The sequence below is a fragment of the Melospiza georgiana genome, chromosome 6, assembly GCF_028018845.1.
Source record: "Melospiza georgiana isolate bMelGeo1 chromosome 6, bMelGeo1.pri, whole genome shotgun sequence".
Lineage (NCBI taxonomy): Eukaryota > Metazoa > Chordata > Aves > Passeriformes > Passerellidae > Melospiza > Melospiza georgiana.
The window spans coordinates 14,604,128-14,630,886 of NC_080435.1; the positions used below are offsets into that span (position 1 = coordinate 14,604,128).

General features: G+C 41.0%; 1 protein-coding gene across 10 annotated transcripts in view; it reads left to right on the forward strand.

The window, feature by feature from the left end:
- The window catches only part of BRSK2 (BR serine/threonine kinase 2), a 304,344-nt gene that overhangs the window by 246,116 nt on the left and 31,469 nt on the right, over positions 1–26,759 (forward strand). For 6 of the 10 annotated variants that reach the window (XM_058027269.1, XM_058027271.1, XM_058027274.1 and 3 more), the window contains exons 10-16: positions 2,341–2,505; positions 3,246–3,343; positions 8,359–8,509; positions 12,312–12,377; positions 16,344–16,367; positions 22,128–22,188; positions 26,522–26,729. In XM_058027269.1, the coding sequence (XP_057883252.1) occupies positions 2,341–2,505; positions 3,246–3,343; positions 8,359–8,509; positions 12,312–12,377; positions 16,344–16,367; positions 22,128–22,188; positions 26,522–26,729 (773 nt within the window). The remainder of the gene's footprint in view (positions 1–2,340; positions 2,506–3,245; positions 3,344–8,358; positions 8,510–12,311; positions 12,378–16,343; positions 16,368–22,127; positions 22,189–26,521; positions 26,730–26,759) is intronic. The other 4 variants (XM_058027273.1, XM_058027276.1, XM_058027277.1 and 1 more) reach the window with 2 other exon arrangements.

Sequence of the window (26,759 nt, forward strand, 5' to 3'; positions counted from 1 at the left end):
CCACCCTGGAGTGCAGGGAGGATGGCAAGCTGTGCTCTCTAGAAATGGCTCCTGTGCTGACTTGATACTAAAGAAAATTGTAGATTCTATTCAGACAAACGCAGCTAATGGGAAACCCAAGTTTCCTGGAAATTTTCAAAGACAATAATTCTTTTTAATCTCTTTTAATTACCTTAAGGACATCTGCTTGTAACACGAATGATTAATTAAGTCAATACTTTTCAGAAGTGAACTGTAGATCATTAAAAAGCAAAAACACTCAGCTGCTGTTCAAAGGTCTATCCTGCAAGAATTTATCTTAATGACAAGCTCATCACTGGATTTAATAGTGCAAGGTTATGAACTAATCATTGCTTATTACCTTCTGAGAGCTTGATCTTAATTCTAAGAGGTAGGAGTAGTGACCTCTTAGAAGGAATAAGATGTTTCTTTAGTTGAACAAGGATTTTTGAGTTTAGCCCTTAGATTCAGGACCATGGTGGCATTGCAGAGTCTCACTTCTGCAAGACTCAAAGGAGCCATCAGAAGCTGTGTTTTAGTGGTTTAACACACAAGAACAAATCCCAAGTAGCAGCAGATTTTATGTCCTCCATGTTTACTTACTAAATTGAGTAAAACTGAAAGGGTATGTGTTAGTGCTCCTTGTAAGAGAGGTGGGATCCCGACCCATGTTGTCATGACCCATGTAATGAACACCAGAGGCTGACTCCATGACATCCAGGTAGGGCTGAGCACATTCTCACTGCTTCAGAAGAAGATAAAATGAACATTTCTGAGGACTCTTTTTGCAAGTGATGTCCCGCAAACAGAGCAGATGTCTCACAACTGCATTTCTTGCTTAAAAATGAATTGCAAGTAGCACTCAGCAATCTCCTGTGGTTGTCCCAGCATGTGACTGTCCTATTCTGGATACACTGATTTAGTATTGCTTTCTTACCTCAGAGGAGATAATCTGCATTGGCTCTTTTTAAGGTGTATGGTCTCTCTTTTTGGTACACTGGCTGAGACCTTGGGCTCATGTATATGAACTTACCAGAGCTGATTTCTAACTTACACAAGAAAAACTAAGGACACTTGGATTGGAACTCCTTTTTCTGTGTAGATACTTGGATAGCTTACATTGAGTCAGGAACATTTTAAACTTGTGTGAGCAAATTCACAAGTTGTGGCCACCTTATTTTTTCCAGCATCAAAAAGAAGGATCTCTTCTAGTCCAAACACAGCCCCTACAAACAGCAAATGGTGACAGTTGAAATATTCCTGATTGCTGTTGTCCATGCTGGGAGCAGGGAAACTTCAACATTGCATGAAGCAGCTATTGAGAAATAGCAGAGGTTCAGAGTAGACAATTTCTCCAACCAAAACACAGACACCACCACCAAACCCACCTCTTTGAGTGGATAGAGTTTACATTAATTGCTCACTGCCTTCCAAAATAAAATCAAAGGATATTCAGGATATCTGCAATACATATCATTAGTCAGTTAGATATACCCTGACACCTTGACCTGTTTCTTGCAGTCATGGCCTTTAATTACAATGAATAATCAATATTTCCTGAGCCTAGTGAATGGGATGAGATAATTGTGCAGAAAGCCTGTGTTAACTACATTTGAAAGAGTAATATGTTCTACTGCTAATGGTGTGTTCTTAGGTCTGCCACTGACCTCAGGCATTGCACTTGAGCCAAAATTTTCAAATTTGCATGTCTTAAGAGAAGCAGAGATTGTCATGTTTGGGTGTGTAATTAAGCAGCATGGTTTTCCCCCAAAGCCCTTTAAAGTGTGTCAAGTGGGAGCCTGAGCATGAGGTCTCTTAATCACATTGGAAGTGTTAATGAAAGAAACTGCTGCAGTGCCGGTCATAATCAGAATTGGTGAAAAAGATTCTTTTGATGGTTTGTTCAGAGCTCCTTCTTTGAAAGGGAATCATTCAGCTTGTACTTTTCAGCCTGATAGTCTGAGGTCTGGCCAGCTGATGAGACAAAATCTCTGAAAACATGTAGTGTTTTATAAATGTTTGGCATTAGGATGCTGAACAGCTGCTTCTATTACAAGGGCACTGGTAAGTGAAGTTCCTATTGCCTCGCTGGCTGAACACAGACATTTCTCATTAAAGACCCAAATCCACAACCTGCTGGTCAGTCTTAGCCTTCGTGACAGTTTCTTATGAGAATAATATCTGTCTGGTTGGAAGCTCTGGTCTCTCAGTGGGAATTTAGCAAGCTGTTTCAATCTGTTGCTGCAGGCTGTGTTTCAGAGTATGGGTTCATTTGTGACTCATGTTTCTTTTCTCTCCTTTCCCTCCCCCTTTCTCTCTCTCATCTTCTTTCCTCTGCAGAGGGGGTAAGAATGAGCCAGAACCAGAGCAACCAATCCCTCGAAAGGTGCAGATTCGTTCTCTGCCTTCCTTGGAGGATATTGATCCAGACGTGTTAGATAGCATGCACTCGTTAGGCTGCTTCCGTGACCGAAATAAACTCTTACAGGACTTGTTGTCGGAAGAGTAAGCACTTGCTCAGTCTTCATATCAGTTGGGTGTCCAGGGGCTGGGATGCTTATGAACCTGGGGAGAGGCAGAGAGCACTTTAACTCATGTCTCTCTCTCTCTCTGAGTGACTGGTAAGAACTTCTCACCCTCTGGCAGTTCATTTGCTGGTGAGGTGATGGGAGTGAGCACTGAGCCTTTCTTGCTCCACGGATCAGAAGCTCACAGCCTGACCAGCAATGCAGCCACTGTGCTATTTCTTCCCTAGCTGCCAAGCCAGGTCATTTCATGAGAACATGGGCTGCACAGTCCACATGGGGAAGTATCATTGCTGATGTTTGTGTTGGATATGCTTTTGTTTCCAAATGTTTATTTATTTCAAACCTATGCCTAAGTCCTGAGGTGTTAAGAGGGACAGGTGGTAGAAAGAGCACTTAAGAGGTTCAGGAGACCTGTCTGGCTGCCACTCTTGGTTTGGACTTCCTGGGGACACATAACCTTGACTGTCTGTGCCTCTGTTCCGGGTTGTGGAATATGGGAATCTTATTTCCTTTCCTTTCCTCACTAGCTGCTTGTTGGAGACAGCAAGGTTCTGAATAGCTTTCTGGGTTGTGTATCTAGCTGTCATGTACATGTTATGACCACTTCCAGCTCATTTAGAGTCACTGTGACTGTACATTTGATGAGAAAGTTTTATGTACATGTTGACCTTTTTTTTCTTCTCAAATGTAAAAGGGTTTTTTTCTTCCTTTTTTCAGAGAAAACCAAGAAAAAATGATTTATTTTCTTCTGCTTGACCGGAAGGAGAGGTATCCTAGTCATGAAGATGAGGATCTTCCCCCTAGAAATGAAATAGGTACTGCAGATATGACCTTAGTCACCATAAACCTGTCTGAACTAGTTCCTCTTCACTTTTTTCTTTTTTAGATTCTGATTTTATTTTAATTTAACCCCAAACCCTAGCATCGCTGTTACCTTCCCACTGAAATGGTGTACTCAGCACTGGTGAGAATCCTCAGCCTGGGGCAGGCAGGTCTGTTCTGTGGTTAAACTAGAAGGCTTCATCTTTCAAGACATGCCTGTCTCACAGAGCAGAAACATCCAAGTAGGTCTTGAATGGGATCTTAAAAAATGAGCTGTGAACACACAGGCTGACTCTATGCAGGCAGATGAGGTTTAGCAATATAATCTAGTGGCAGAATTTTCTAATTACAAGTCTTAGTGTGGTGTTGCAGAAGGCTGCTCACGGACTTCAGTTAGTAAGAAACTGTATAGCTGCATCCCTCTGCAGTTATATATGTGCACATTCTCTTCTCTGTAAGTGAATACATGCACTGCTGAAAGTATGAATCATATAACTTAGCTGTTTTATAGTACATAAATCACACTCCCATGTTTTTAGACTTCGAAAGATTTTAAAAGCTTAATTCACAATAAGATTACATACCTTACAAAGCTCTTGTGATACCACTTTATTCCTATTTATTCATTGGTTTTTTAGGATGCTGCTCATCACCACTAATCCAGACAACAGGAAAACTGCTTCCCAAGGAGCTAACTATATAAGGGAGTCTTGATGTGCAGACAAGTTTAATAAAGGATTAGTCACTTCTAGCAATTATCTGAAACAGAATTTTGCATAGAAGTGTGGAGATTTTCAGGTATTGTACTTGAGCACTTTGAAGACTAGAAGCAAAGTGCCCTTTATTTTCACTGGAAGGCCTGGAATCTCACGAGCTTTCAGGGCAGTGCTATATTGCACAGCATTTGCTAATGCTTCATTGAATTATTAACCTATCCAAGTTCCAGGCTCCAAGTCCTATAATTTTGCAGGGAAATCTCTTCTACAGGAGAAGAGATGAAAGTTCTTAGTTAGCACAGCAATTTTAAACTCCTACTTGGATGGAGCTACAGAGAGCATGTTAGCAGGGATCCTGATGAAGATGGGTAGCTGTGCCAGCTGCAGGTCCTGTGGTCAAAAGCCCCTTGTTCACTGCAGTTTGTCATCTAGCACTCTGCTAATCAGCTTTTGACTCAAACTGATTATCCTGCCGTGTAAGGACAGCATCATCTTGTTTTAGAAATGCTTTTGTCATAAGAAAAGAAACAAGGTGACTCTAGAATCTTCAAACCCCGCATGTAAGTGAATATGTAGCTACGCCCTAAATGCAGTGCATACCTCTTCTACATGCCAGAGTATTTTCATGGTTTGAACTGAAATATTATGATCCACTCTTGTATTTTTTTGTGCAGGGAGTGAAAATGTTTCCTAACAGAGAAACACTGACTGCATCTATGTGCCTCACCCACACATTTGAGCATTATTCTTTGAGTGTTTGTATTTCCTCTTCCACAGGGGGTTTCCACGTCCTCTGTTCCCAGCAGTATCTCTGAGAACATGGGGCAAGGTTTAATTAGGAGCAGTCATGTGTCTGATGAATATCATCATTAGCCATTAGCAATGGCCTTGCACAAACAAAGAAAAGCAGAGAACAAGTAACAGTTTAATAACAGCAGCTTGAAGAAACCATGTTCATGAGAGTTGTGTATTGTCTGAGCTCTTGCAAAAAAAAAAAAGCATCTGAGAGTATTTTGCTTTTTCATCTTTGTTGGCATATTAAGTCTCAGAAAGAATGGATACAGGTAAAAATATGGCCAGCTACAGATTGCCCTTTCTTCTGGTGTCCCTTTGTCTGTTCCAGCTGTATGAAGTTTCTTCCAAGAGCCAAGGAAGGGCCACTTCCAACATTTTTCACATGCAGCTCCATTTTCTTTACGTTAAAACATGGGAATGAGAAACTTCTCAGTAAAAAGAATGAATGTCAACTAATGTCTCCATGAGAAGAAGGATTTTATGGGGTGAAGTTTCTTAATAAACCAGAGAACAAAAGTTTGGGCCAGAATACATACAGAAGATAGAGATGCCTCATCCAAACTCAGAAGGTGAACCTTTATTTCCCACCTTCTGTGAGAAGGCAGATTTATAATTGGATCATTACCTATATGATTCTATCTTCACATGTAAAAATCCTTAGGAGTGGCTTTGCTTTTCTGATATGAAGCAAAAGGAAAAGGCATCCCCAGTATTGTCACTGTCACTGGGCTATGGCCTGATTTTTTTTTCACCATGTCCAGAGAGTTAAAGAAGAGAAGGGCAAATACTGGGAATTTTCCTATTTTTAGTTCCTGGGCTTATGCAAAATCTTCTACAGCTTTTGTATGACACCACTTAAGTAATTTTGGCAGGATGGGTGTGTATATAAATAATTCTTTAGTATCTTTAGCCTTGACAGTGGTGGTGCCCTGTCATTTCTTAATCAGACCTTTCTAAAAATTATGTACAATACTTGCTACTCTTGGCCATGTGTACTGTAGGATTGTAGCCAATTTTAAATAGGCATCAAATATCTTTATTAGAAGCTCAACCGCATTAATGCAAGCTTTGGATGTATTTTCCATCCAACTTTTGTGAATTGTTGTTCCTGAATTTATAGATGCATTTCACCACCCGCTCTTTTTGCTTATTGTCTGTCTTTGATAACTTAAAATATAGATTAGAAATCAATTTCTTCCAGCATCTTAAGCAGAAAGGGCTGATACAATAGAATCATTTAGCTTGTTAGCAATATCCTTTTCCTCCTCAGTTTTCTGTTGATTCCCTCATGGCCCCTCCGGCTAATGTCCTTCTCTCAGGTTTTCTCTTTCTGATGGCTGTACAAAAGACTGTCATTCAAGTTTTTAGCTAATTCCTCTTCAAATTTCTTCTTTGCTGTGTTTTAAAGTCCAGCTTTCAAGAAAATGGCATGTCACTTTTGTAAATGTCATTTGGCTGAGTTTCCATTCCTGTTTTGAACATTCGTGGATCAAATTGACTTTTAAAATATCTGTTCATAAAGTATTTTTCTTGGCTTTTTCTCTTTATTGTTTAACTTCTCTTGTTTGAGCTTATTCATCACCATTCTTTTGACATTTGATGCTTTCTTCATCTTCCTTCTTCCTTTTTTTTTAAACTGCTCTATTTTTCTTTCCTTTTTTATGTCTGGTATCCTGCTACAAAACTTGTATCCATTTTGTGTTATATATACACTGAACATCCTTGTTATGTGTGTTACTATGGTGTAGATACACTCCTGAACCACCAGTTGCTCTGTAGCATGAATTCTTTCTCATATTTTGAACTTGCTTGAAGAAGCAGAAGTTTGAAATATCTAAACCTTGTCCCAGATTACTTTTGACCACTTACACATATGCAGCTGAAGTCACACAGTATGAATGCTTTATTTGGTTTATCTACCTTTGTTTTTCTGTCAGCTTTATGCACTCTGTTTTTTTCTTATCTGGAGGTCATTGCCTATACCGTTTTCTACTATCTTTTTATTGCTGGATAGAGTTTGAAATGGAGTGAGATGCAACTACACTTTTTTATCTAATTAATTTTTAAGTGGAATATTACTACTTCTAACACAAAGAATACTTGGGTTATACTGTAATGGGGTCAGTTGTTATCACTAATCCATTTGCATTGAACCATCTTAGCTTATGCTCATTGTTTCAAGGATAAGCTCTGCCTCAAAGAGATCTTGTTCTAAAAAACATGATGTTAGAAAGAGAGAAGGAATGAGTACATAGTGGGTGTGAGGGCAGGATAATAAAGAGCAGGCAGTACAGGTAGAATTGTCAAGTGTGGTATTTCTGGTTTTGCACAGGAATTCTGGCAGAAGAGGAAGCCTTAAGGACTGGGCACTGTGAGCTCCTTTGTAACAGCAGGGGTGAAGGATGCCTTCTTTCACAAGTGGTCCCCACTAAAATTAAAAACGTGTCTATAAATAGAGGCAGGGAACTGAAATAGCCCAAGCAAAGGAAAGAAAATCCTTCTGTATTTTTTTCTGCCTTTCTCCTTTATACTGTTTTGATGCCATGTGTGGTGTTAGCTATAAAATGTCTCAGCAGGTCTGTATTTGGTTCCCTGCTTCACCATGAAGAGGTGGATGATTTGGCAGGTCACCTTCTGCAATGCATTTTGGCATCTAAAGACTCTTCTCAGAACAGTTTAAGTACTCCTCAGAACCTCAGTAAATGTTTGTCAACATCTTTAGGAATGAATTGCCTTTAAATATCTCTTATATATCTTTATATATCTTTTATATATCTTTAAATATCTCTTATACCTCAGTTTTCACTCTGCAAAGCTAAAGTAGCACTTTGATACCTCATACAATTGTTACACAATAAAATGTGTATAGCTGTAGTAGTAAAAGCTGTATGGTGTGGCTCTCATTGAAAGATTTGTCTCAGGTAGACAAGCCTGTTTAATTTGTAATGCTTCTGAAGGAGGAAAAATATAAATCAGCAGGAAGAGCCTGAAATCTAATCTTAAAGATGCAAAAAAAAGGGTATTCTTTCAGAGCAGAATGCAATTCTGAATGTACTCCTGTTCCTGTGTCACATTTAATCTGGCTGGCAGGGATGTGGAAGGCAAGCTCTAGCAACCTGGGTACATACACAGGATCCCTGGATGGCTCATGCTCTGCCTAGCAGCTTGTGCTATAGCTCGTGCTGTCACCTTGTATCATCCTGTTATTACTGTTACCAGCTTTGTAAGCTAATTTCTGCAAGCTGTGGTATAGCTGAACCTCTATTTTGCAGTGCTCACAATACCTTCAGGGCAGGGGCAGGGCTCCTTCTCTCTGCAGGTGGATTGCAAGTTACATCTTAATGCTTGCAAATTTGGAACAAATGTCCACCTCCATCATGAAGAGATCTGTCTTTGTGGGGGAGGTGTGAGAGTGAAACTGTGGAGAGAGCATTTTACCCACGTGTGTGAGGTAAGTCCCAGCAGAATTGAGCTGACAGCGCTTTGTTTCCGGGCAGATCCCCCCAGGAAGCGCGTGGACTCCCCAATGCTGAACAGGCACGGGAAGCGGCGGCCCGAGAGGAAATCCATGGAGGTTCTCAGCGTGACAGATGGTGGATCCCCAGTTCCTGCTCGCAGAGCCATTGAAATGGCACAGCATGGACAGAGGTGGGTCTGTGCTGCGCCCAGGAGCCCTGCCTGCCTGGGTCTGCTCCCCCCCTTTGTGTTACACATACAAAGGAGCTGTGGGGCTTTCCCGTTTGCTCCAGCACTCATTACACCTTCCAGTCACACCTGCAACGTGATCTGGCAGCCAGCAGTGCTTGTGCAGAAGTCCTGCCAGGGACTTAAGGGTTCTGTTTGCTTGCAGTTATTCCTCAGGAAGCCACCATGTCCTCTGGGCAAGACCCATCTCACCCCTTTTTAATTATTGAGGGTATGGGCATGCATTCTAAGCTTGCAATACAGGCTGGCTGGGCAATGGGAACACATGAGGGCTTTGGGAGGTCTCAGACACATGTGTCCTGTCAAACAGGATAAATTACCTTCTGCTTGTTCTTCTCTGTCTCCAGAGCCTACAACAGGAATCTAGGTGACTATCTGGGATTAGGTTCCTAGCTTTTGGGCACCTGAAGTTAAATGAACACCATGCTCCATGTCATCAAAACAACTTGAATCTGAAAAGCCCTGTCCAGGCATCTTGTAGATGCCTCCAAAATGTGCTGTCAGAGCCAGAATGCATCTGAAATGGCGCATAAATCACCACATGCTTGTAAAGTGATGGAATATGTATAATTGTCCTCTTTTCTATCAAAGAAAGTGTCAGTCTTGTGGAGAAACAGCAGAGGAAAATGGTGTCTCCTCAAGGCAAGTTCTGGGAGAGTAAGTGAACTGTGGAAATTCACTTATGTGAACCATGGAAGTTGCTTCCTCAGTCCCTATGACTAGCCTAAGGGAAGCACATGCATTTGGTTTCACACTTGCATTAATCAATCAGTATAAAGAACACTTCCCATATATGAATGATGATGATGATGATGCTGTAACTTCTGTTTCAGTTTTTACATAATTTTTTATTTGTTCAGCTCTTAAGATCTGTTAAAAAAAAAAAAAAGCCTGCTGTGCCCAGAAGCTCCCTTTGCTGACTGGGAACTGGGAGAAGAACATGAAATAATTTCACAGATATTCCAGAGGTCCCTAGAATTGCTGGAAACTTTTCCTGGCAATTGTTATAGTTCTATCTGCAGTGAAGAAAGAATGGTGATTTCCAGAATCTGCTAGGACTTATTTCAGACTGGCTATGTGACCTTGAGACTGCCATAAAGACTTCTTGACATATTGTAGGTTGGGAAACCTGTCTCAAATATGTGATTTGGTGTGAGGTGTGGGTGAAGGAATTGTTCAGGACAGGGTGTGCTCAGTGTTCCTAACAGGCCTTAAAGGAGTAAGGATGAGCACAGCACTGACTCCTTGTTCCACCTGCAGTGTTTACTCTGCTGCTGGGTGATGGGGGGGACATGAGGCCTCCAGAGCCAGGCAGAGGCAGATCACTTCTCCCCACCCCAAAGCTCCTTTACAGGGAGTGTCCGCTCCTTCACAGGGAGTGTCCAACTGAATGGAACAATCATGAGGTGTTAAATTGACCACAGCATTTTCTGAGAGCTGAAATGATTTCTTTCATATCTGAACTTTGAATTTGGGTTCAGAAGCCTGAAGAGGCAAAGCTGTGTCTTGCTATCCAAAGTATTTCTTTTGCTTTTAAATGTCTCACTCAGTTCTGCGCATGAGGAAACAGTTGAAGTCAAAAGGTCTGGGATAAGTTCAGAGCAGAGATATATCCAGGCTACATATCAGTAAAGAAGGGCTTTGGCTTAAGGAGGAAGCAAAACCTGCAGGCACAAAAGAGATATGGGGCAATGCATACCACAGGTCAGGAATGGACATAAAAGTGTGATTAAGGATAGAGAAAGGGTTGTAATAACACCATGATTGATGATGATGGGCATGGTAGTGCTTGTTTTCGAAGGGGTTAAAGGGAAGTTGTTATTTTACTCCACGTGTGAGCTTCCATAATTCATCCCATGCACATGCAGAGATGACAATGGCACATTTTGTGCTGCTGGCAGCACAGTCGTTCATAACACGAACTGGCTTCACTAACGAACCCCACTGCATGGGGAGTGTCTGGGGACAATGCATTGCTGATGGGGCACCATCTGTCAGAACACTCAGTAACAAAGTGACAAGTGCCTTCCACCAAGAATGGGGACTTTTAATGGCTAGGTGCATATTATATCCCATGAAATGACCCACTGACAGTTGGTTTTACAGCAGTAGGGTTTAGATCCCCAAGGGGAATGCTTTTTTAAGAATTACCTTTTTTTTGATCTCAAGAGACAACTATTCAGTGCTTTTATCCTACAATACCACCAGACTGACCATGGAATCAGGTCTCCTATTTAAACACAGATGACTTGCGTAAACATCTGGAGAAACAGTGCCATTGCTTCTTCCTTGAGCTGGCAAAGATATACTTCTGACCAGTGGGCAAAACACACCCAAGTGTCTTGTGATTTAGTCCTACTTTCCTCTTTCCCAGTAGTAAACAGATATTTGCTTGCATAAGGAGGATTTCTGTTACAACCTCGGGTTTACATGTCTGTATCATGATCTGTGCTTTTGGTAACAGTGTGGGGGCCCTACAAGTGTCTGATCTTGGCTTGTTTAGGGCATATCTTTCCACTGAAATTTAAAACTTGGCAGCCTCCAGCCTCCAGACTGAGAAAGTATTAAGTGAAAAACATAATCCTTCAGTGACTTGGTTTTGAATAATGGACGAGGAAAACTCACACAAAAGCTGCTTGTGGAGCTTACAGGCTCCTTGAAATGCTTGTGCCAACCTTTCCAGGTGTTCTCCAATGGATCCTTGTGATTGGCAAAGTTGGTATGCACAAATTCTAACCCCTCTAAAAGTGGTGACTAAGTTTTGTTAGTTCTTGGGTTTCCCTGCTAGTTGTCAACTAAACTGGGTTCATAATTATATCTTAATTACTTCTGCTGTTCTGGTATCCCCACCTCTCAGACTATCTGATATTTCATTGAAATGTCAAAAGAAAAGAAGTAGGTTCTGAGCTTAGTTTAACATCAGCTAATTTGTCCCTTGTGCTAAAATCACACAGACTAGGAAAAATTCCATGGGAGCAAGAATCCAGCAGGGATATGGCGGAAATTTTCAGCAGCTTTGCTGTGAGAGTCCGAAAACCATTCTAAAATGGGCTTCATTAACTATTCATTTTCTTCTAGTTTTTGAAGTGGAGAGCTTGCATGAGAGATCAGCTAACATTAGGAAGCAGTGTTCTGTGAAACAGTGAAGTGAAATATATTACAGAGACCTGCCCTTTTAGCAAAGCACAGGGAATTTCACTTCTAAGCTGCAGGGATTCAGACCCAACATGAGAAAGAAGGGCATTTCTCTATACACTGAGTATAAGGAAGAGAGTTGCGAGTGGCAATGGACCCTATAAATTAGAATACAAAATGGATTACTGTTCCTCTAAGAGGCTCTATGGTCTGATTTTAACCTTTTCTGAGAGCATGCTTAGTGTTGAGGTCTTCTGGAAAAGTCATGAGTAATGAATGCTTTGCAATTAATGCTTCAGGTGTGTTCTGTTTTCCCTGGACACTGTGACAAAGTAGATGGTACCTGGGTTTTAAATTAAATAAAGGAGAGCAAGGTTTACAGGTATGCATGGGGGAAGTCATCTTAGACCTCGGAAGTCAGGGGAAGATAATGAACTTGAGCACTGTGTAGGCTTGAGCCATAACTGTAAAGTAAAGGAAAGGTTTTTCAGAGCGTTGCTTAAAAAGGGGAGGATGGGTTGGGGGACTGGGTGTCCAGTGTTGCTACAGGTGACTCTCTTTTATCTCTCCACACTAGTAACTGTGTTTTCTCGCTTTGTTCCTGCCATAGTAAAACAATGTTCAGTAAAAGCCTGGATATCTCTGAAGCCAATCCCAAATTCAACAAAGAAGAAAGGTATAAACACTGACAATATGTTCCTCTCCTCTACCTCACTGCTGAGACCTTAAAGATGCAGTACTTACCTTCTCTGTGTGGGGACAGAGCTGTTCTCTCTTTCCTCTTTAGAGAGAAGCAAAGAGGGTGGGATATTTACAGCTCCACACTATATATGTTTTTGTACAGTACCATTCATTTGAGGCTATCCCCAATGCAGCCTTGGACTGTACCAATGATTTCCCCACTCAAATTTCATCCTACTGCTATTTTCTGGTTCAGTTCTGCCATGAGTAGAAGTTCTGCCCAGGGTAGAAAATGTATTTGCTTAAGACTCCTTTGGGAAGGATTGGAATATAAAACATTAGGAAAGCCCAGAACGTTCCACTCTGAGCATTAGAGACAGCAGCACAACTGAATGAGTGACAACAGTGGTAGGAAAATTTGGAAATTCAGTCTGATAGACAAAATATTAAGGACCTCTGGTAAGAGACAAACTCTTAAAGACTACCCAGAGGACACAGGAGGTTGAAAACAGAGTTTTTGGAGGATGATTCTAATCCAGCAGTTCAAGTGACAGATGCTGAAGAACAGCAGAAAGGGTAACACCCAACTCTCAACAGAGGCACGATGGAAGACAGGTAGGCCACCACATTTACAGACTTTAAGTGGACTTATGTGGGTCCATGAACACAAAAAAAAAGTTCATACTTTTGTATAGGTTTTTAGTGTACATGCTGTTTCTAAACTTTTGGTCTCAGAGGAAGAGAATTTTTCTCTGTGTTGAAAACTGGCATCCCAAAGGATAACTCTTCACCAAAATGTAATCCTTACACATTTTGGACAAACACTAAGTTTACCCAAAGGTTACAGGTGTGGCATATGATTCAAAAAGGGAGGAGCAATGGCGTCCTTAAAGGAACCAATGGACTTTGCAAACCATTCTTATTTCCATTTCTCCTTTTCACAGAAATATTTCTATACAGAGGTAAAGGTGGCCTTTATGCCTCAGGAGAATTGAAGGATGTGTGAGGGACTGTTTTGGCCTTTGGCAGTCTGGGACAGTCTTCTGTGATCAATGTTTCAAGTCCTGAACCTGCCACAGTGAGGAACATCGTGCATTTGCAGAAGAGATTGTGCCTCATGTAGTGTGTAAAGCACCCTCTCTAAGGTGCCAAAATACCAACAAGCATTGGATTGGACCTAAATTGTTAGCAACCTTGTAGTTCCACAGCCATAAAGAAGTAGTGGTTATACAGCCTTTAGTGGCTGGGCTATCCTAACTGTTAGCATAGACATGGAAATTCCTGTTCCTTTCTCTGATACTCCCTGTGTGTAAGTTCTGCTCTTTAATATGTGGCACTTCTTGCATTAAAAGTTAGTCTAGGGTTATTCCAAAAGTGAGATTTTTCATAGTAATTAGGAATCGGGTCCAGTAAAAGAGATGCAGAAATTTTATCTGTGACAGGAGAGGAGTCTTTCAGCGGATGTTCTGAGTACCATTCCTTGTACCTTTGTCCTTTTCTGGCAGCTGCTACAGCTGTGTTAGAAGCAGAAGAAATGACACTTCTGTATCTTCTGTGGGAATTCCTTAAATCCACATAGGCATTTTGTGTTCCTTCTCAAAGGTGGTATTTTTCAGAAAACAGGAGGAGAGGGTTAGAACACTGCATGAGGATCACCCACAGTCCTGCTCATTCAAGGACCAGGCTGAATTTTTGAGGACCACATTCACTGTGATCTTACCTCCCTCCCACTTCTAAGAGTTCAAGTGAAGGACCTCAGTGGTGGGAATGGGAGAGAACCTGGATTCTAGATCTGTGCACAACCACATGAAAGGAAGGGGTAGCCAGCAAAGAGGACCCCAGCAGAATGGGGTCTCATAAATCAGGGTGGCCATTAAATTTTTGTTCAGTGTTTAATTGTCCAATTTTATGATACCTTTTTTAAAGGAATACTGCATCTTTAAGGGTCCCTTCCCTCTAGATGCACATGGTTGTCTTAGTAGCTGAGGCCACTGTCCCTTTCTTTTTCTTTTTCTTTCTGACTTTCTTTCACCCCCTCTTTCAGTGCTTCTCTTCTTCTGTATCTGGGTTGCTGCAGCTCCGTAGTTCACTTGCTTCAGTATTATAGGGAATGCACATGTCTGCGCTTCTGGGTCTATTGTGTCCTGGGATTGTTCATTTTTTTTTAAACCTCATTCCCCCTTTCCTTTACCCTATTGTCAATTTGCTTTCCATTCTCTGTTAACCTCTTCAGTGCCTTCCCTATTGGGAAAATGACTTGAAAGAAACATTATTGAACCTTCTTGCACCCATTCTATTTACATTTGACTATTCTGCATGTGTGAATATGGGTGTATTTTCTGTATAAATATACACACAGGTTCCAGTATATGCAATGGGTGTCAATTTGCTCTTGTCAGTTACATCACCGTAGATAGATTGGTACAGGTATAATTGAGGACAGCATTTGTTCCTAAATATATACATGTATTTGTATATATATATATGTGAATTAGATTTTACCCAAATTTGCACTCCACAGGCTGAAATATAAATGGAGTGTCACTCAAACACATGAAAAAGAACTTACTGTAATGCTTCTTTCCACTTCTCTATCAATGCATAGCACAACAGCTTTTTTGTCTTATTCTGACTGCATTTTCATTTTAACTGTTCCCAAAACTGCCTTGGTGGCTCAGCCCAGCACTTGCAATGTTGATGTAACTGGAGGCATGACTAGTTGCACTGAGCAGTAAACTGTGAAATCTACTGAGCATATATTAAATTTGGCATTTCTGTCTTGTGGCGAATGGATTTTCCTCACCCAGCCAGAGGTAGCTCTGGCAGCTTGGGAGCCTCTTGTTGAAAATGGAGAGAATGAGAGAGAGAAAGTGGCAGAGAGGAAAAAAAGCATTGCACCTAACTTGAAAATAATTTGGCTTAATAACACCAAACCGTTTTTTTATTTCTAATCTAATCTTTGTTAATGTGAAAAGGTGGTGACATTTTCCTGAGTTTGCTTACCTGCACCCCTGAAAACTTAATAACCTGACAATTCTATTTCCATTTTGAATGCTTTGGTTAGTAGATCAAAATTAAGAATACTGATGTTTTCAATTGTCACTAGCCTTCAAAGTCAACGTGCCAGAGATTCAGTCTGCTTTTAGAACTGCTTTTTCAGACTCTTTTCAGCACAGCATTGATTTATTCTCCATTCACATTTGAAAGATTTCCTTTGCAACCTACAAGACCCAGAGACTGAATTTATTTTAAATGAAAAATGAGATCCTGGAGCACAAGATGGCATCCACAGAGATAAGTGCTGGGTTGCTGAGCTGGTATGTTCTAGCTGATCTGAATTCCTGACTATAAGACCATCATGACTAATAAGGCAGTATCAAAGCAGATTCACAGCTTGAGCTACAATCTTGTACCCTGGGCTCCCAAGCTGGCTCAGAAATGCATGCTTTAATAACCAATACATTTCACAGTTCATTCGTGGCAAAGAAAAAGTACTTCTTACCAGGCCAGCTTGGGGGACAGAGGGACACTGCACTGAACAAACTGGGACAAAAAGAACAATTTCCTGGACAACAGTGTGATATAACTGTGCCTTATGTAAGAGGCAGAAAAGAAATGCAGCATGAAGTATGAACCCCATTGCTCTACTGACTGCTTTAATTTGGAGTTGGCTGGGAATTTTTTTTTTGCAGCCTTAGTGTGTGCCTCTCCATATTCCCCAGTGCCAAAGTTGGATGTGTCTGCAATATGTGAGTGGGACAAAAGTTGTTTTCTGGTGAATGAAACTGTCCCCCTAGTGTTCCTGGTCTCTGGAAAGACTTAGGCACCGGTGGCAATGATTGTGACCATTCAGTTCTCCGAACAGTATTTCACTCTGCTTTTCCTACTCTTCTCTCCACCTGCCTCCACACCCCTCTCTCTTTCTTTCTCTCTCCCTCTCTCTTTATTTTCCCTTTCCGAGGATGGCGAGTGCTGATCCATTGGGGTAAGCTCTAGTTTTGGATTATTCCTCTTGCGGGACCTGTTGTAACTTTGTAGAGGAACTTTTCATTTGCAATTTCCAAACACAACACAGGTTGATACAATTCAGAGACTGAGGCTTTACAGCAGGGAGAGAGAGAGAGAGATGTGGGAAGAAGCATTTTTGGTGCTTTTGTGTGTGTTTGTGTGCTTTTATGTTGGAGTCACACTCCATATAATTTACTTTTGGGTTATTTTTTTGTTCTCTTATTTGTCCCTCTATTTCAATGTCTGTGGGCACAGAAAACTATCCTCAGACACTGTGCAGATACCAGACGCCTTCTGAGAAAGAAACCCATTCCCTGTTTAGCACTTTTGTATCTGTTTGGTATTTTCCAGTTAATTTGAATCCTAATTTATCCAGTTTTCTTCTTTTTCTTTTTCTTTTTTTTTTTTTTTTTTTTTTTTTTTATGAAACTGAATCCCATCCATGTTATTAAAAAAATGCTGGGTATTCCCTCTCTTCTTAGAATATGTTTTCTTAAGAGGTGAACAGATGGCCCTAGAGACAGATATATCTTCAAAGCTCTGTATTTTCAATAAAGGCAGTATAGGTACAGCTAAGAATGCAATCATGCTTCAAATTATAGTTCCATTTATAAATACTTAAGAGAAGGAGAATGTTATATTAATAAATGATTTAATAAAACCATTGTAAGAGATCATTACAGACTACAGTAAAAACTTCTTGAGAGGGTACACATTGAGAAAGCTAATTAGCACCAGTAACATTTACTTCTCATGTTTGCAGCATGCTTCAATATCTGTTAATCCTTTCTAAACTATTTATAGATGGAACTTTAGTATAATTGGCCAATTAAGGAGGGTGGTGCTGTTCAACATCACCATCTGTATGGGCTGAAAATAAGAAGAGGTGTGTTACCAGCACCTGCACTTCTTCCTCTGCACTCTCTGTAAGGCTTCATCTTACAGGTGGTTGCTACCATGAGCAGACCTTCTGACTCAAGCATGAGTATTCCCAGTAAGAGCTGTCACAGTGTTATTTGCATGGCTGGGACTGTAAGACTGTGGAACATCCAAGGTATTCTATACATATTCCCTGAATCAGGGGGTGAGGAAGCACAGTTTATACCTTTCAGACACCCAAAAGTAAGAGTGATGAGATTCAACACAGCCTGACTGCTCACCTCTTGCATGTTGATTCAGGTCATTGTCAGGGGTCTCCTACCCTGAAGTTTCAGTTTAGATCTTTTTGGCTTTGAGTGAACAAGGAAAGAGGAGTATCAAATTCCACCCAATTCATGCTTGAAGCAAATAAGACGTTGGCTGGGTATTTTCTGGAATGACTTGCAAAACCACACATGGAATCAAACCAATTCAAAATTTCTAAGGCATTTCACCCAGGGACACAAGTCTGATGCATCTCTGCACGCTGCATGCATGCTGCAGGCTCCCCTTCTTGGAAGCATGGCTCCAGCTTGACCAGCTGTATTCAGCATCCTGGTAAAACTGTGCTATGAAAGCAAGTTCTGCTGGGACTGCAACAAGGTACCAAACTCATAACAAAAAGCTCTAGGAGATGGTTATTCAAAGAAGAAACAAATGCCAAATCTGACCTAGATGTTAAATTCATGCTGTGAAGCTTTTATGTTCTGCTAGTGTGTCCTAGCAGGGGCACTGCTTAAAGCATTTGGGAACAGATCTGAGAGAAGGGTGATGGAGAGATGCTCTGTACATGTGCTACATGTGCAGTGCAGTTACCAGGCCAGCTGCACTCTCCTGTCTCCTGTTTCTCTCTGTCTGCACCTCAGCAGTGTCAGGCTTCAGCCCTGCACCTCTCAGGAAATTCTGCATTCTCTGAAACCAGCTGGAAACTGGATTCAAGCCCCTCAGTTTCAGAAAACTGGTCTGACATGAACTGGGCCTTGCATGGCTTCTGCTTGACAGCAGCTGGCTAAAATGAGTACAAAATTACTTTAAAATGAAGGACCTTTCAACTTTGATACTTTGAATTATCAAATAGATTGAATAAGGTATAAAATCATCACAGCTACAAACTCCAGCCCACACACGCACATTTCGTTTCAGTCCTTTGCCTCTCTCTTTCATAGCTCAGCTGTCTCCAGGTTATTGTCAGTCTGTGGAATGGGAGGAATAGCCTGCAATGATCTGTCCACCTCATGTTTAGAGAGCCCTCTGCATCTTCCCCCTCCTAAACCTTGGGTCTGCCTCCCTTATGTTTTGGGGTTTTTGAATTCCTCCCTCCAGGCTTGTCTAAACAACTGTGTCACTAAAGAGTCTCTTCTTGGGTCTCTAAATCTGGCAGTTGTGTTTGAGGGAATGCTCTTTATCTGAGCAACTGCACAAATAGAAAGCTTCTATTTTCAACAACCTTTTGATGACTTCCATTGAGTTAATGCACAAGCACACAGGAAAGCAAAGCACAGCAAAATGAGTCACACACAGTGTTCACAGTTTCCTGGATTGTTGCATTTAGTATTAAGTTATTGGAATAATTATAGATTTAATACTTCCAGTAACATTTAATGCCTGTAAAGACTCTTAGGAGGTTACTCACTAATAAATACTTCTCACTAAATAAATGTATTTCATAGCCATGGAGATGATGTCGTACCTCTTTCCACACAAAAGACGTAAGAGTCTGCCATATTAATGCTGCCTGTAGGGCCTCAAACTTTCATTTTCTGGTGAGGGGGCTAAAAATTTAAATTCCTGTTCTTTCATTACAAAATTTCAGCATAATGCAACATTTTCATTCCTTTCTTTTGGCCCTGTCCCAGTTCTGTCCACCTGACTCTGAGATACAGGAGCAGTGCATGTGATTGTTTTTTACAAACTGAATTACAGCATTGCTTAGCTGAAATGATCTTGATGAGAGGGACAAATCTGTCATTTTTGCTTGTTAGCACTTTTTGTACTGGAGTACAGAACCACATAGTGGGGCATGGTACTGAGTTTTTATAGCTAGCTTGAGAATCATATCCTATTCGTAAAGGTAAATTATGGAAGATTTGTTAAATTAAAGAAGATGCAAGGAAAATCTCTTCAGTCTTGGTGTCATATCCTATACTACCACTTTCTGGTAAAGGAGGAGGACTTCTGAAAACATATAGCTTTCTTTTCACCCTGACACCTAAATTGAACACAGGCTTTTTAAAATTCTTTCCACTGCTCCTATATACAATTTCCAGTGTGGACAAACTGAAGCTTGCTATAGGGCCTGCTTTACTTCTTACATATTTTGCATGTAAATCAGCAGCAGAAATAAATCTTGTTCAATAGCAATCATGTGGATACTGAATGCATTTCCAGGAGGATTTCATACTAACTGTCTCTTATGTCCTCTGCCTCAGGCTCCTAGGCTGGATGAAAGCACAGTACACAACAACAATTTTTCAAATATTGCTTCCAATAAAGAATTGGGATTTGGGAGGTGGGGACTGCCATATTCTGCCCTACATGTGTGTGATCCTTTTTGCAAAAAAATAAGAGGCAATGGGGTTGGGAAGTGAGAATTCAGGACTGTTGGAAACACCTGATTGCGAAAAGGAAATAGCAGAGTGTAACTCTTAAGCAAATATCCTGGAATTCAGGTGAGTGTCAGAGAGGACGTTCCCACCACAATTAAGAGATGGTGGAAATAATTCCTTTAAGTTGGTATGTAACTGCATCTCTGGGCACCTGAATGCCTTCCACATTTGTCCAAAATAATCTATGGATTCCTCTTTTAATTCATAGTGTGGAAGAAGCTTTTCCTGATGATTCATGCAAGGAACATTTTAACTAAATGGACTTCCCATCTGCACAACACATCTGTGGTGCAGTCAGCTACTTCACTTATAGGAGAGGCACATACAGTAGTCTTTCAAAAGTGGAGCAGACAGTTCTCCCCTTAAAATTACTTTGCATAAACCTTTATGAGTGCCCCAGATCTTGATGGTACAAATTTAGGTTTAATCTAGTGTGAAAGAATGCCAGGAGTGAGCCTAGTTTTTACTGCTGCACTATGATGGGCAGACTACATCAGGGTACAAGAAAAAAACCTATGTGGGAATTTTCTCATAGAATGAGTGCCCCAGATCTTCACAGTGCCAGCTGAGATTTAATCTGGCCAAAAAAACATTCTGTGAGTGAGCTTCTGATTTTCACCTACTTAGTGTGATGGACAGACTGCAATGGGATACAAACAAAACCATCAGGATAGAGGATACAAGTAGAGAAAACAGGACCTGCCATTCTGTTCAGTTGTAGCTTATTTTTTTCCTTGGAAAAACTTCCTCTTTTGCAGTTCACTTATTTTTAAAGAATTCTGCCACTCAAACTTATTTAATAATGAATGTCTGGGAGACCATTTTAGAGATCGTTTTTCTGCTTTGTTCTACAACAGCTGGACAGAGTAAACTGATACTGTTTATGGTCTAAATTTGTTTTATATTCTTATGCATAAGTTGACATCCAGTATCTGACCTATATAAATTTTTAATGTATATGTGTGTAAACACAGACAGACACATATTAAAATACATACACCCATACACTTCGTTTTCTACAGGAATTTCACCTTTTCATGTTTGTTACCTGAAGGCAAGTAGTTGTTTTCATGGCTCTTGTTATAGGTAGGTTATTATAGGTAGGAAACATTGATAGTTTTGCTATATTGACACATTGCTGCATGGTGGTTGTTGAATAAATAGGTTCTCAGCCAAATTCTCTCCTGTAAGATGTTTCAGTCTTCAAGACAACTTTCTATTTAAAAAGGATAGAAAGCAGCTGCCTCTGGGGCTCACTCATGTACAGTCACACATAAGGTGTGGGGTTTTTTCTGCAGGGCAGCCCTCCTCCTAGGAACTTCATCTGCTGAAGTGTTTGTGCAGTCTGGCCTGTCTGCTCTTCCACTAGGTTTAGCATAGCACATTTGCACATTTTATTGTCAGCAGCTGACATTTTCCATAGGTGGCCTTTGCTGCAGAGCATAAGACCATTAACAGTATAGGTGACCTTGTCAGCAGAGAGGACAGTTCACTCTCCCTTGACTGGCCTCTTTCTGAGGGCACCTGAGCTGTAATTTTGATATTAGTAAAGTCATCAACAAAAGCAGAACTCGTTATCCACAGAGAAGACCTGGCTCGCAGGAGCAAGAATTCTCACTGGAGAGCAAAGGTGTGAAATCCATCAGTGAAAAGCTGGAAAGGGCTAAGCCAACGCAATCTTTGATTTCAGTGGGAAGTCATCATAAAAAATTATTGTGTGCTTGAGTCAAGGAGACTTGGGGTTTTATTATCTAGAAGAACTCCCTACCTTTGTGTCTTGTACACATGGTGCTTTTCCATGTTGCTTGTGACAGAGAAAGTCTCATTTTGTAACTGCCAGCACTGTGCAAAACAGAATTTCTAGCACAAGTTTGAATGTCTTCACCATGCTTTTGAATTGAGCTGTTCAATTTGCGCAGAGCAGACCTAGTAGCTTCCATGTGCTTGATGACCAAAAAGAAAGTAGCAACTGCCTTGATTGAAAGGGATTACAGTATTCTCCCTGAGCAACAGCATTTCTTTGATTTGGGGTGGAGGGACAACTGAAAAACATGACAATGGTGAAAGGAAAGAAAAGGAAAGAGTTATGTCCTTTTCCAGTGACAGCCTCCCTCCTCTTCCTCACTTCATGCCTGTGCCTGTGGTGGCTGATGTTCAGGGTTGTTACTTGTCCCAGTTTTCTGAGGGATGTTTTCCTTGTTGTGTCCATCCAGGTCTCGGTCAATCAGCGGAGCATCGTCTGGGCTCTCCACCAGTCCTCTCAGCAGTCCAAGGGTAAGTGCTGCTGCTCCAAGATCTGTTGGTCCAATCCACTCACACATGCTTGATGCTTTTTGACATCTGTTGTGCCAGAGCTGTGGCTCTTAGCTGGGATGTTTTGCTTTTCCTTGGCAGCTTGTAAATTTTCATGGTGGTGAGGGAAATGTTACTTACAAATGCAGGTGGAGAATTTCTCTTGCATGTTCCCTGCACTGTTAGCAGGGATCTCACTGTGCCGCTGCCTTTTTTCAGTCTCTTAAGCACACAGAATAACATTGCCATGACTAAACACTCCATATCCAGCTGAGGTCTGCATATAGCCTGTTTTCAGACCAAGTGATCAGGAGCCATTTCACAGCTGCCTTCAATTAGGTCACAGTAAAGCACCAAAGCATGCTGGTTATCTTCTGTTTGCCTCAGAATAGCTCATATTAGGAAGTCAGAGAAAATTATTTACACCAATTTCAGGGCTAGGAAATTTAAAAGGAAAGTAAGAAGCTGACTGACTAGGATGAGTAAAGAACATTCAAATCCCTATAAACAAGGTACCTTCCCATGCCCTTTTTAAGCATGCAGTCAACTAAATACTGATACTGAACTAATTCTGATACTCAGCCAGTGCAACACATGCTTGATACTACATTTATTGTTAAGTTGTAACTGTTTCTAAATGCAATGACAGAGGTCTGCCAATTCTTGTTAACTTATTTAGGGATAAAAGTGAGTATTCCTAGTGCTTGAAAAGGTCAGCTAAGTCACTTTAAGACTGCAGTGCCTAACAAGAGTCTAGACCCCATCAAAAAGCCTGTTGGGCTGTGACAGTGCATGTTACCTAAACGTCTGGCCCAAAGTCTCTGGAGGATTTCTACATACTTCCCATGACTTCATGAGAAGATGCTATCCCCCACTAGAAATTGATATAGTCCATGTCTTAAGCTATGGATACATCCACAGATCTAGTCTCAGTTCTATGAAGATAACATAAATATTCCAAGTATTTGAAATCGCAGTTCCACCCTAAGATTCTGTGTAATTCTTGTGAATAAAGGCACACTGTCAGCTCTAAGTTTATAGTCTAGTAAAGCTTCCGGCACTTTGCTTGATTGAATTACTTCCTGAAGCCTGTTTTGGGCTCCTGCCAATTGTTATCCTGTTTGAAACCAGCATTAAGTGTTCTTGAGGTCTCCTCTATGTCTTTCAAGTCCTAGGGACCAGTGAAAATCCATTTCCTTCTTTCTGCACCAGGACTCCTGGTTGCCACTGAAATGGAGCAGAGGTCTGAGAACTCTTATGCCACTGCAAAATGTACTGGAAAAGAGCATGGAAACAGTGTTTTGCACAAAATAAGCATCCAGTGAAGCAAACTTAAATCTTGATTTCATTAATTGATCTCTTGGGATCAATTTCTGACATCTCAGTAGGACAACATCAAAGAATAAGTTTGACAAGATTGCATAGTCGCTGTATCTTACCATTATTACTTAATAGGCAGTTGATGACTTATTCTTCAAAGGGATTTAGCAATCAGGTGGCATTTTCAGCAGATCATAATGATATTAATGCTGGTCATATTTGAGGCTTAAAAGGAAATGTTGGAATAAAAATCATATTTTTTAAATGTCCTTACCTATGCTTCTAATAGCACCTTAGATTATTGAAAGAGAACATACTTTAAGAAACAAATACACCTTTCACTTTTTGTACTGCTTAGGTTTAGTTCTATGAGAAATTGAATTCAGCAGCAAATAAAAGTTATCGAATTTCACAAGATCTTGCTAATGATGTTCCACATTGCACCAGCTGAAATCGAGACCTGATCTTGTTCTTCATTTCATTATTAAATATGTGGTAATTAAGGGTGCCTTTTCAGATTCTTAATGGCTTAAGAGGGAGTTGAATCATACTTTATTTCTTTCAATTCTCCTTCTCAAGCCATCATACATGTAAAATAGAAAAATTGCAAGGAAACATTTGCAATGTTAATTGAGTTTTATCCATTGGTGTCATTTGCAGATAGTTAATAGTCAGATGCCAATAGTGACTTCCACAAATTAAACACTTTCCTCATCTTTTCCCCTTCCTTGCTCATTGACAATGAGAATTTAGCAACATGGCAGACTTAAGTTTAACTTTACAATCTTAATACAAATATTTTGATGTACTGATTTTCCTTTAATTTTGGTGGCCTAACCCTAAGTTCTTTCAAAACTTTGAAGTAATTTCAAAACTTTGATGCAAACAAAGTAATTTAAAAACTTTGATGCAAACAGCTTAGAGACATAAGTCTTAAATACATTTCTACAGTTTTTAAATATGGCAACATTGTGCTAATCCATCACACCCAAGAAGGAAGTCCCTAGTGAGTATGTTCACCTGGGACTGAGATTTGAGGGAAGCTTACATGTACATGGTATGTCTGGTTAGTTCTTTTTTGAGGCTTTTAGGTGTCAAGTATGGATAATAATAATGGTGATGGTGAAATTTTTCATAGGTAATATTTCGTAGAAATCAAAGGGTAGACCAAAGCTGAATATCTTGAGTAGTGATTTCTAATTTTACAATTATTCCAGTACTTGTAATCTAAGGTGGTAATGGCAATGATTTGTAAGGACTTTTTTTTGTTGTTGTTGTTTTAAATGTGGTTTTTAGCTTGCTAATAACCCTTAAAAGGCTTCTACCCTTCCAAGTCTGTCTATTGCTGTTTGCTGTCAAAGTATGAGTGGTTTCCCAAAATACCTCTTAACATGTGTAAATATTCCTGTTTGGGAAAAAAATCATAATCCCATTTTGATACCTCAGCAGTGGATTATGAACTTTGCTTGTCTTTTTTCTTTTTAAACTATGTCTTACAAAACAATGGCTCCCCCCACCCTCTTCTTAGACTTGGGACTTAATGGCAAATATTGCTGAGACTTTATGACCGAAATTCCAATTATCAAGCTATCCTTCAATGTAATGAGAGATGTTGGAGGAGAAGCATAAAGTCTGATGGAAAGTATCATCTCTTCCCAGATAAATAAATTTACCAGACCTTACTGAAGTTTTTGCTGTAACAGTTTAAAAATCAAACACCAATCTGAGCTCATATATTTCTCATGGTGTTGTGTGCTCTGAAGCTTCCAAGTGAAAGCTGAGCAATTTAACATTCCAGATCAGGGGAGGAGAGTGGGTGCCCAGGTGGCATCACTCTCCCTTTTCCCCCTCTTTCTGCAATGGGTGGCTGCAACTGGTGCATTACCCAGCCAGGGGTAAAGAGGAAGGAAAGAGGTTCTGACTGGTGTGTGCAGTAACTGTGTGTATCCCCTGCCACTCTGTATGTATCACACACCTGTTCTGAGTCTCATCTCTCTACTGGGTTTGCATATGGGCACATGGAGCTGAAAGAGGTGGTCCCTTTCTTGGCACATCTCAATTTGTCTGTGGCTTGAGTGGTTCTTCCCTTTCCTCACCTCCCTACAGCATCGTGCTTCTCTCACTGCAGGGCAATCAGAACAATCCCAGAGAGATGGCATTTCTCTCTTCTTTTTTTCTTGGTTACTTTCCTTTTTTATTTTTTTCCTTTTTTTCTTTTTTTTTTCCTTGTTCCTTTGTTGTACTTTTCTTTCTGTTGTTTTCCTTTGCTGACACGTGGTTGGTTAATATGATGAAGCCTGTTATGACACTGTTGTTCTTGCTGCTGCCGCTGCTGCTGTTGTTGAATATGCTGTGTTCCCAGCTAACTGCATGTCTTTTTTTTGTTTTTTGTTTGTTTGTTTGTTTTCGTTTCTTTGCAAAATCCCTCCCCCCCACTGCCCCTTCACCTCCATCTCCTGTGTCTCCTTGTGACATGGTGCATCTTTGTGACTCGGATGGATTTTGTTCTGACTTTCCTTTCTCTGCTCGCCCGCTCTTTGCGTATTTCACTGTTTTTGATGTGCATGGACACTCTGCGTCTGTCTCGTAGCCTATCAGAAAGTTCTTCATCCCCCCTCAGACCTCCGACCTCCCTTTCTCTCCCCGACCCCAAGTCTCCTTGGACCCTGATGCTTGTAGGAACGCCTCCAGGCCTGGACATGTACTCCAACCAAAGCCAGCACTTCAGCCCAACCCAAAGACGCAGACTTTGCCATCCAAGAGCAAATTGGCTGAAAAACCACTCCAGTCTACTAAATCCAACCCACTCCCTGCCAGCAATGCCAGCGCCCCCTCTTCCCAGAACAACCCTGTGCAGAACGCTCAGGGCCGCTCGCCTGCTGCCGGCTTTAACCCACAGCTGGCCGTTCCTAAAGTGCAGACCAACCCTATGTCTCCTGTTAGATTGCTCCCTTCTAGTACTGACCCAAGCACCAAATCTATCCCCATCATACAGGTCACCCCTCACCCCTCTCCAAGGGGAAGTCCCCTCCCTACCCCCAAGGGGACACCTGTTCATACGCCAAAGGAGAGCCCAGCAGGCACACCCAACCCAACACCACCATCCAGCCCCAGCATTGGAGGAATGCCTTGGAGGACACGGCTCAACTCCATCAAGAATAGTTTCCTGGGGTCTCCTCGCTTCCATCGTCGGAAATTACAAGGTGAGTACTCACCCAGGGTGGTTCTGATTT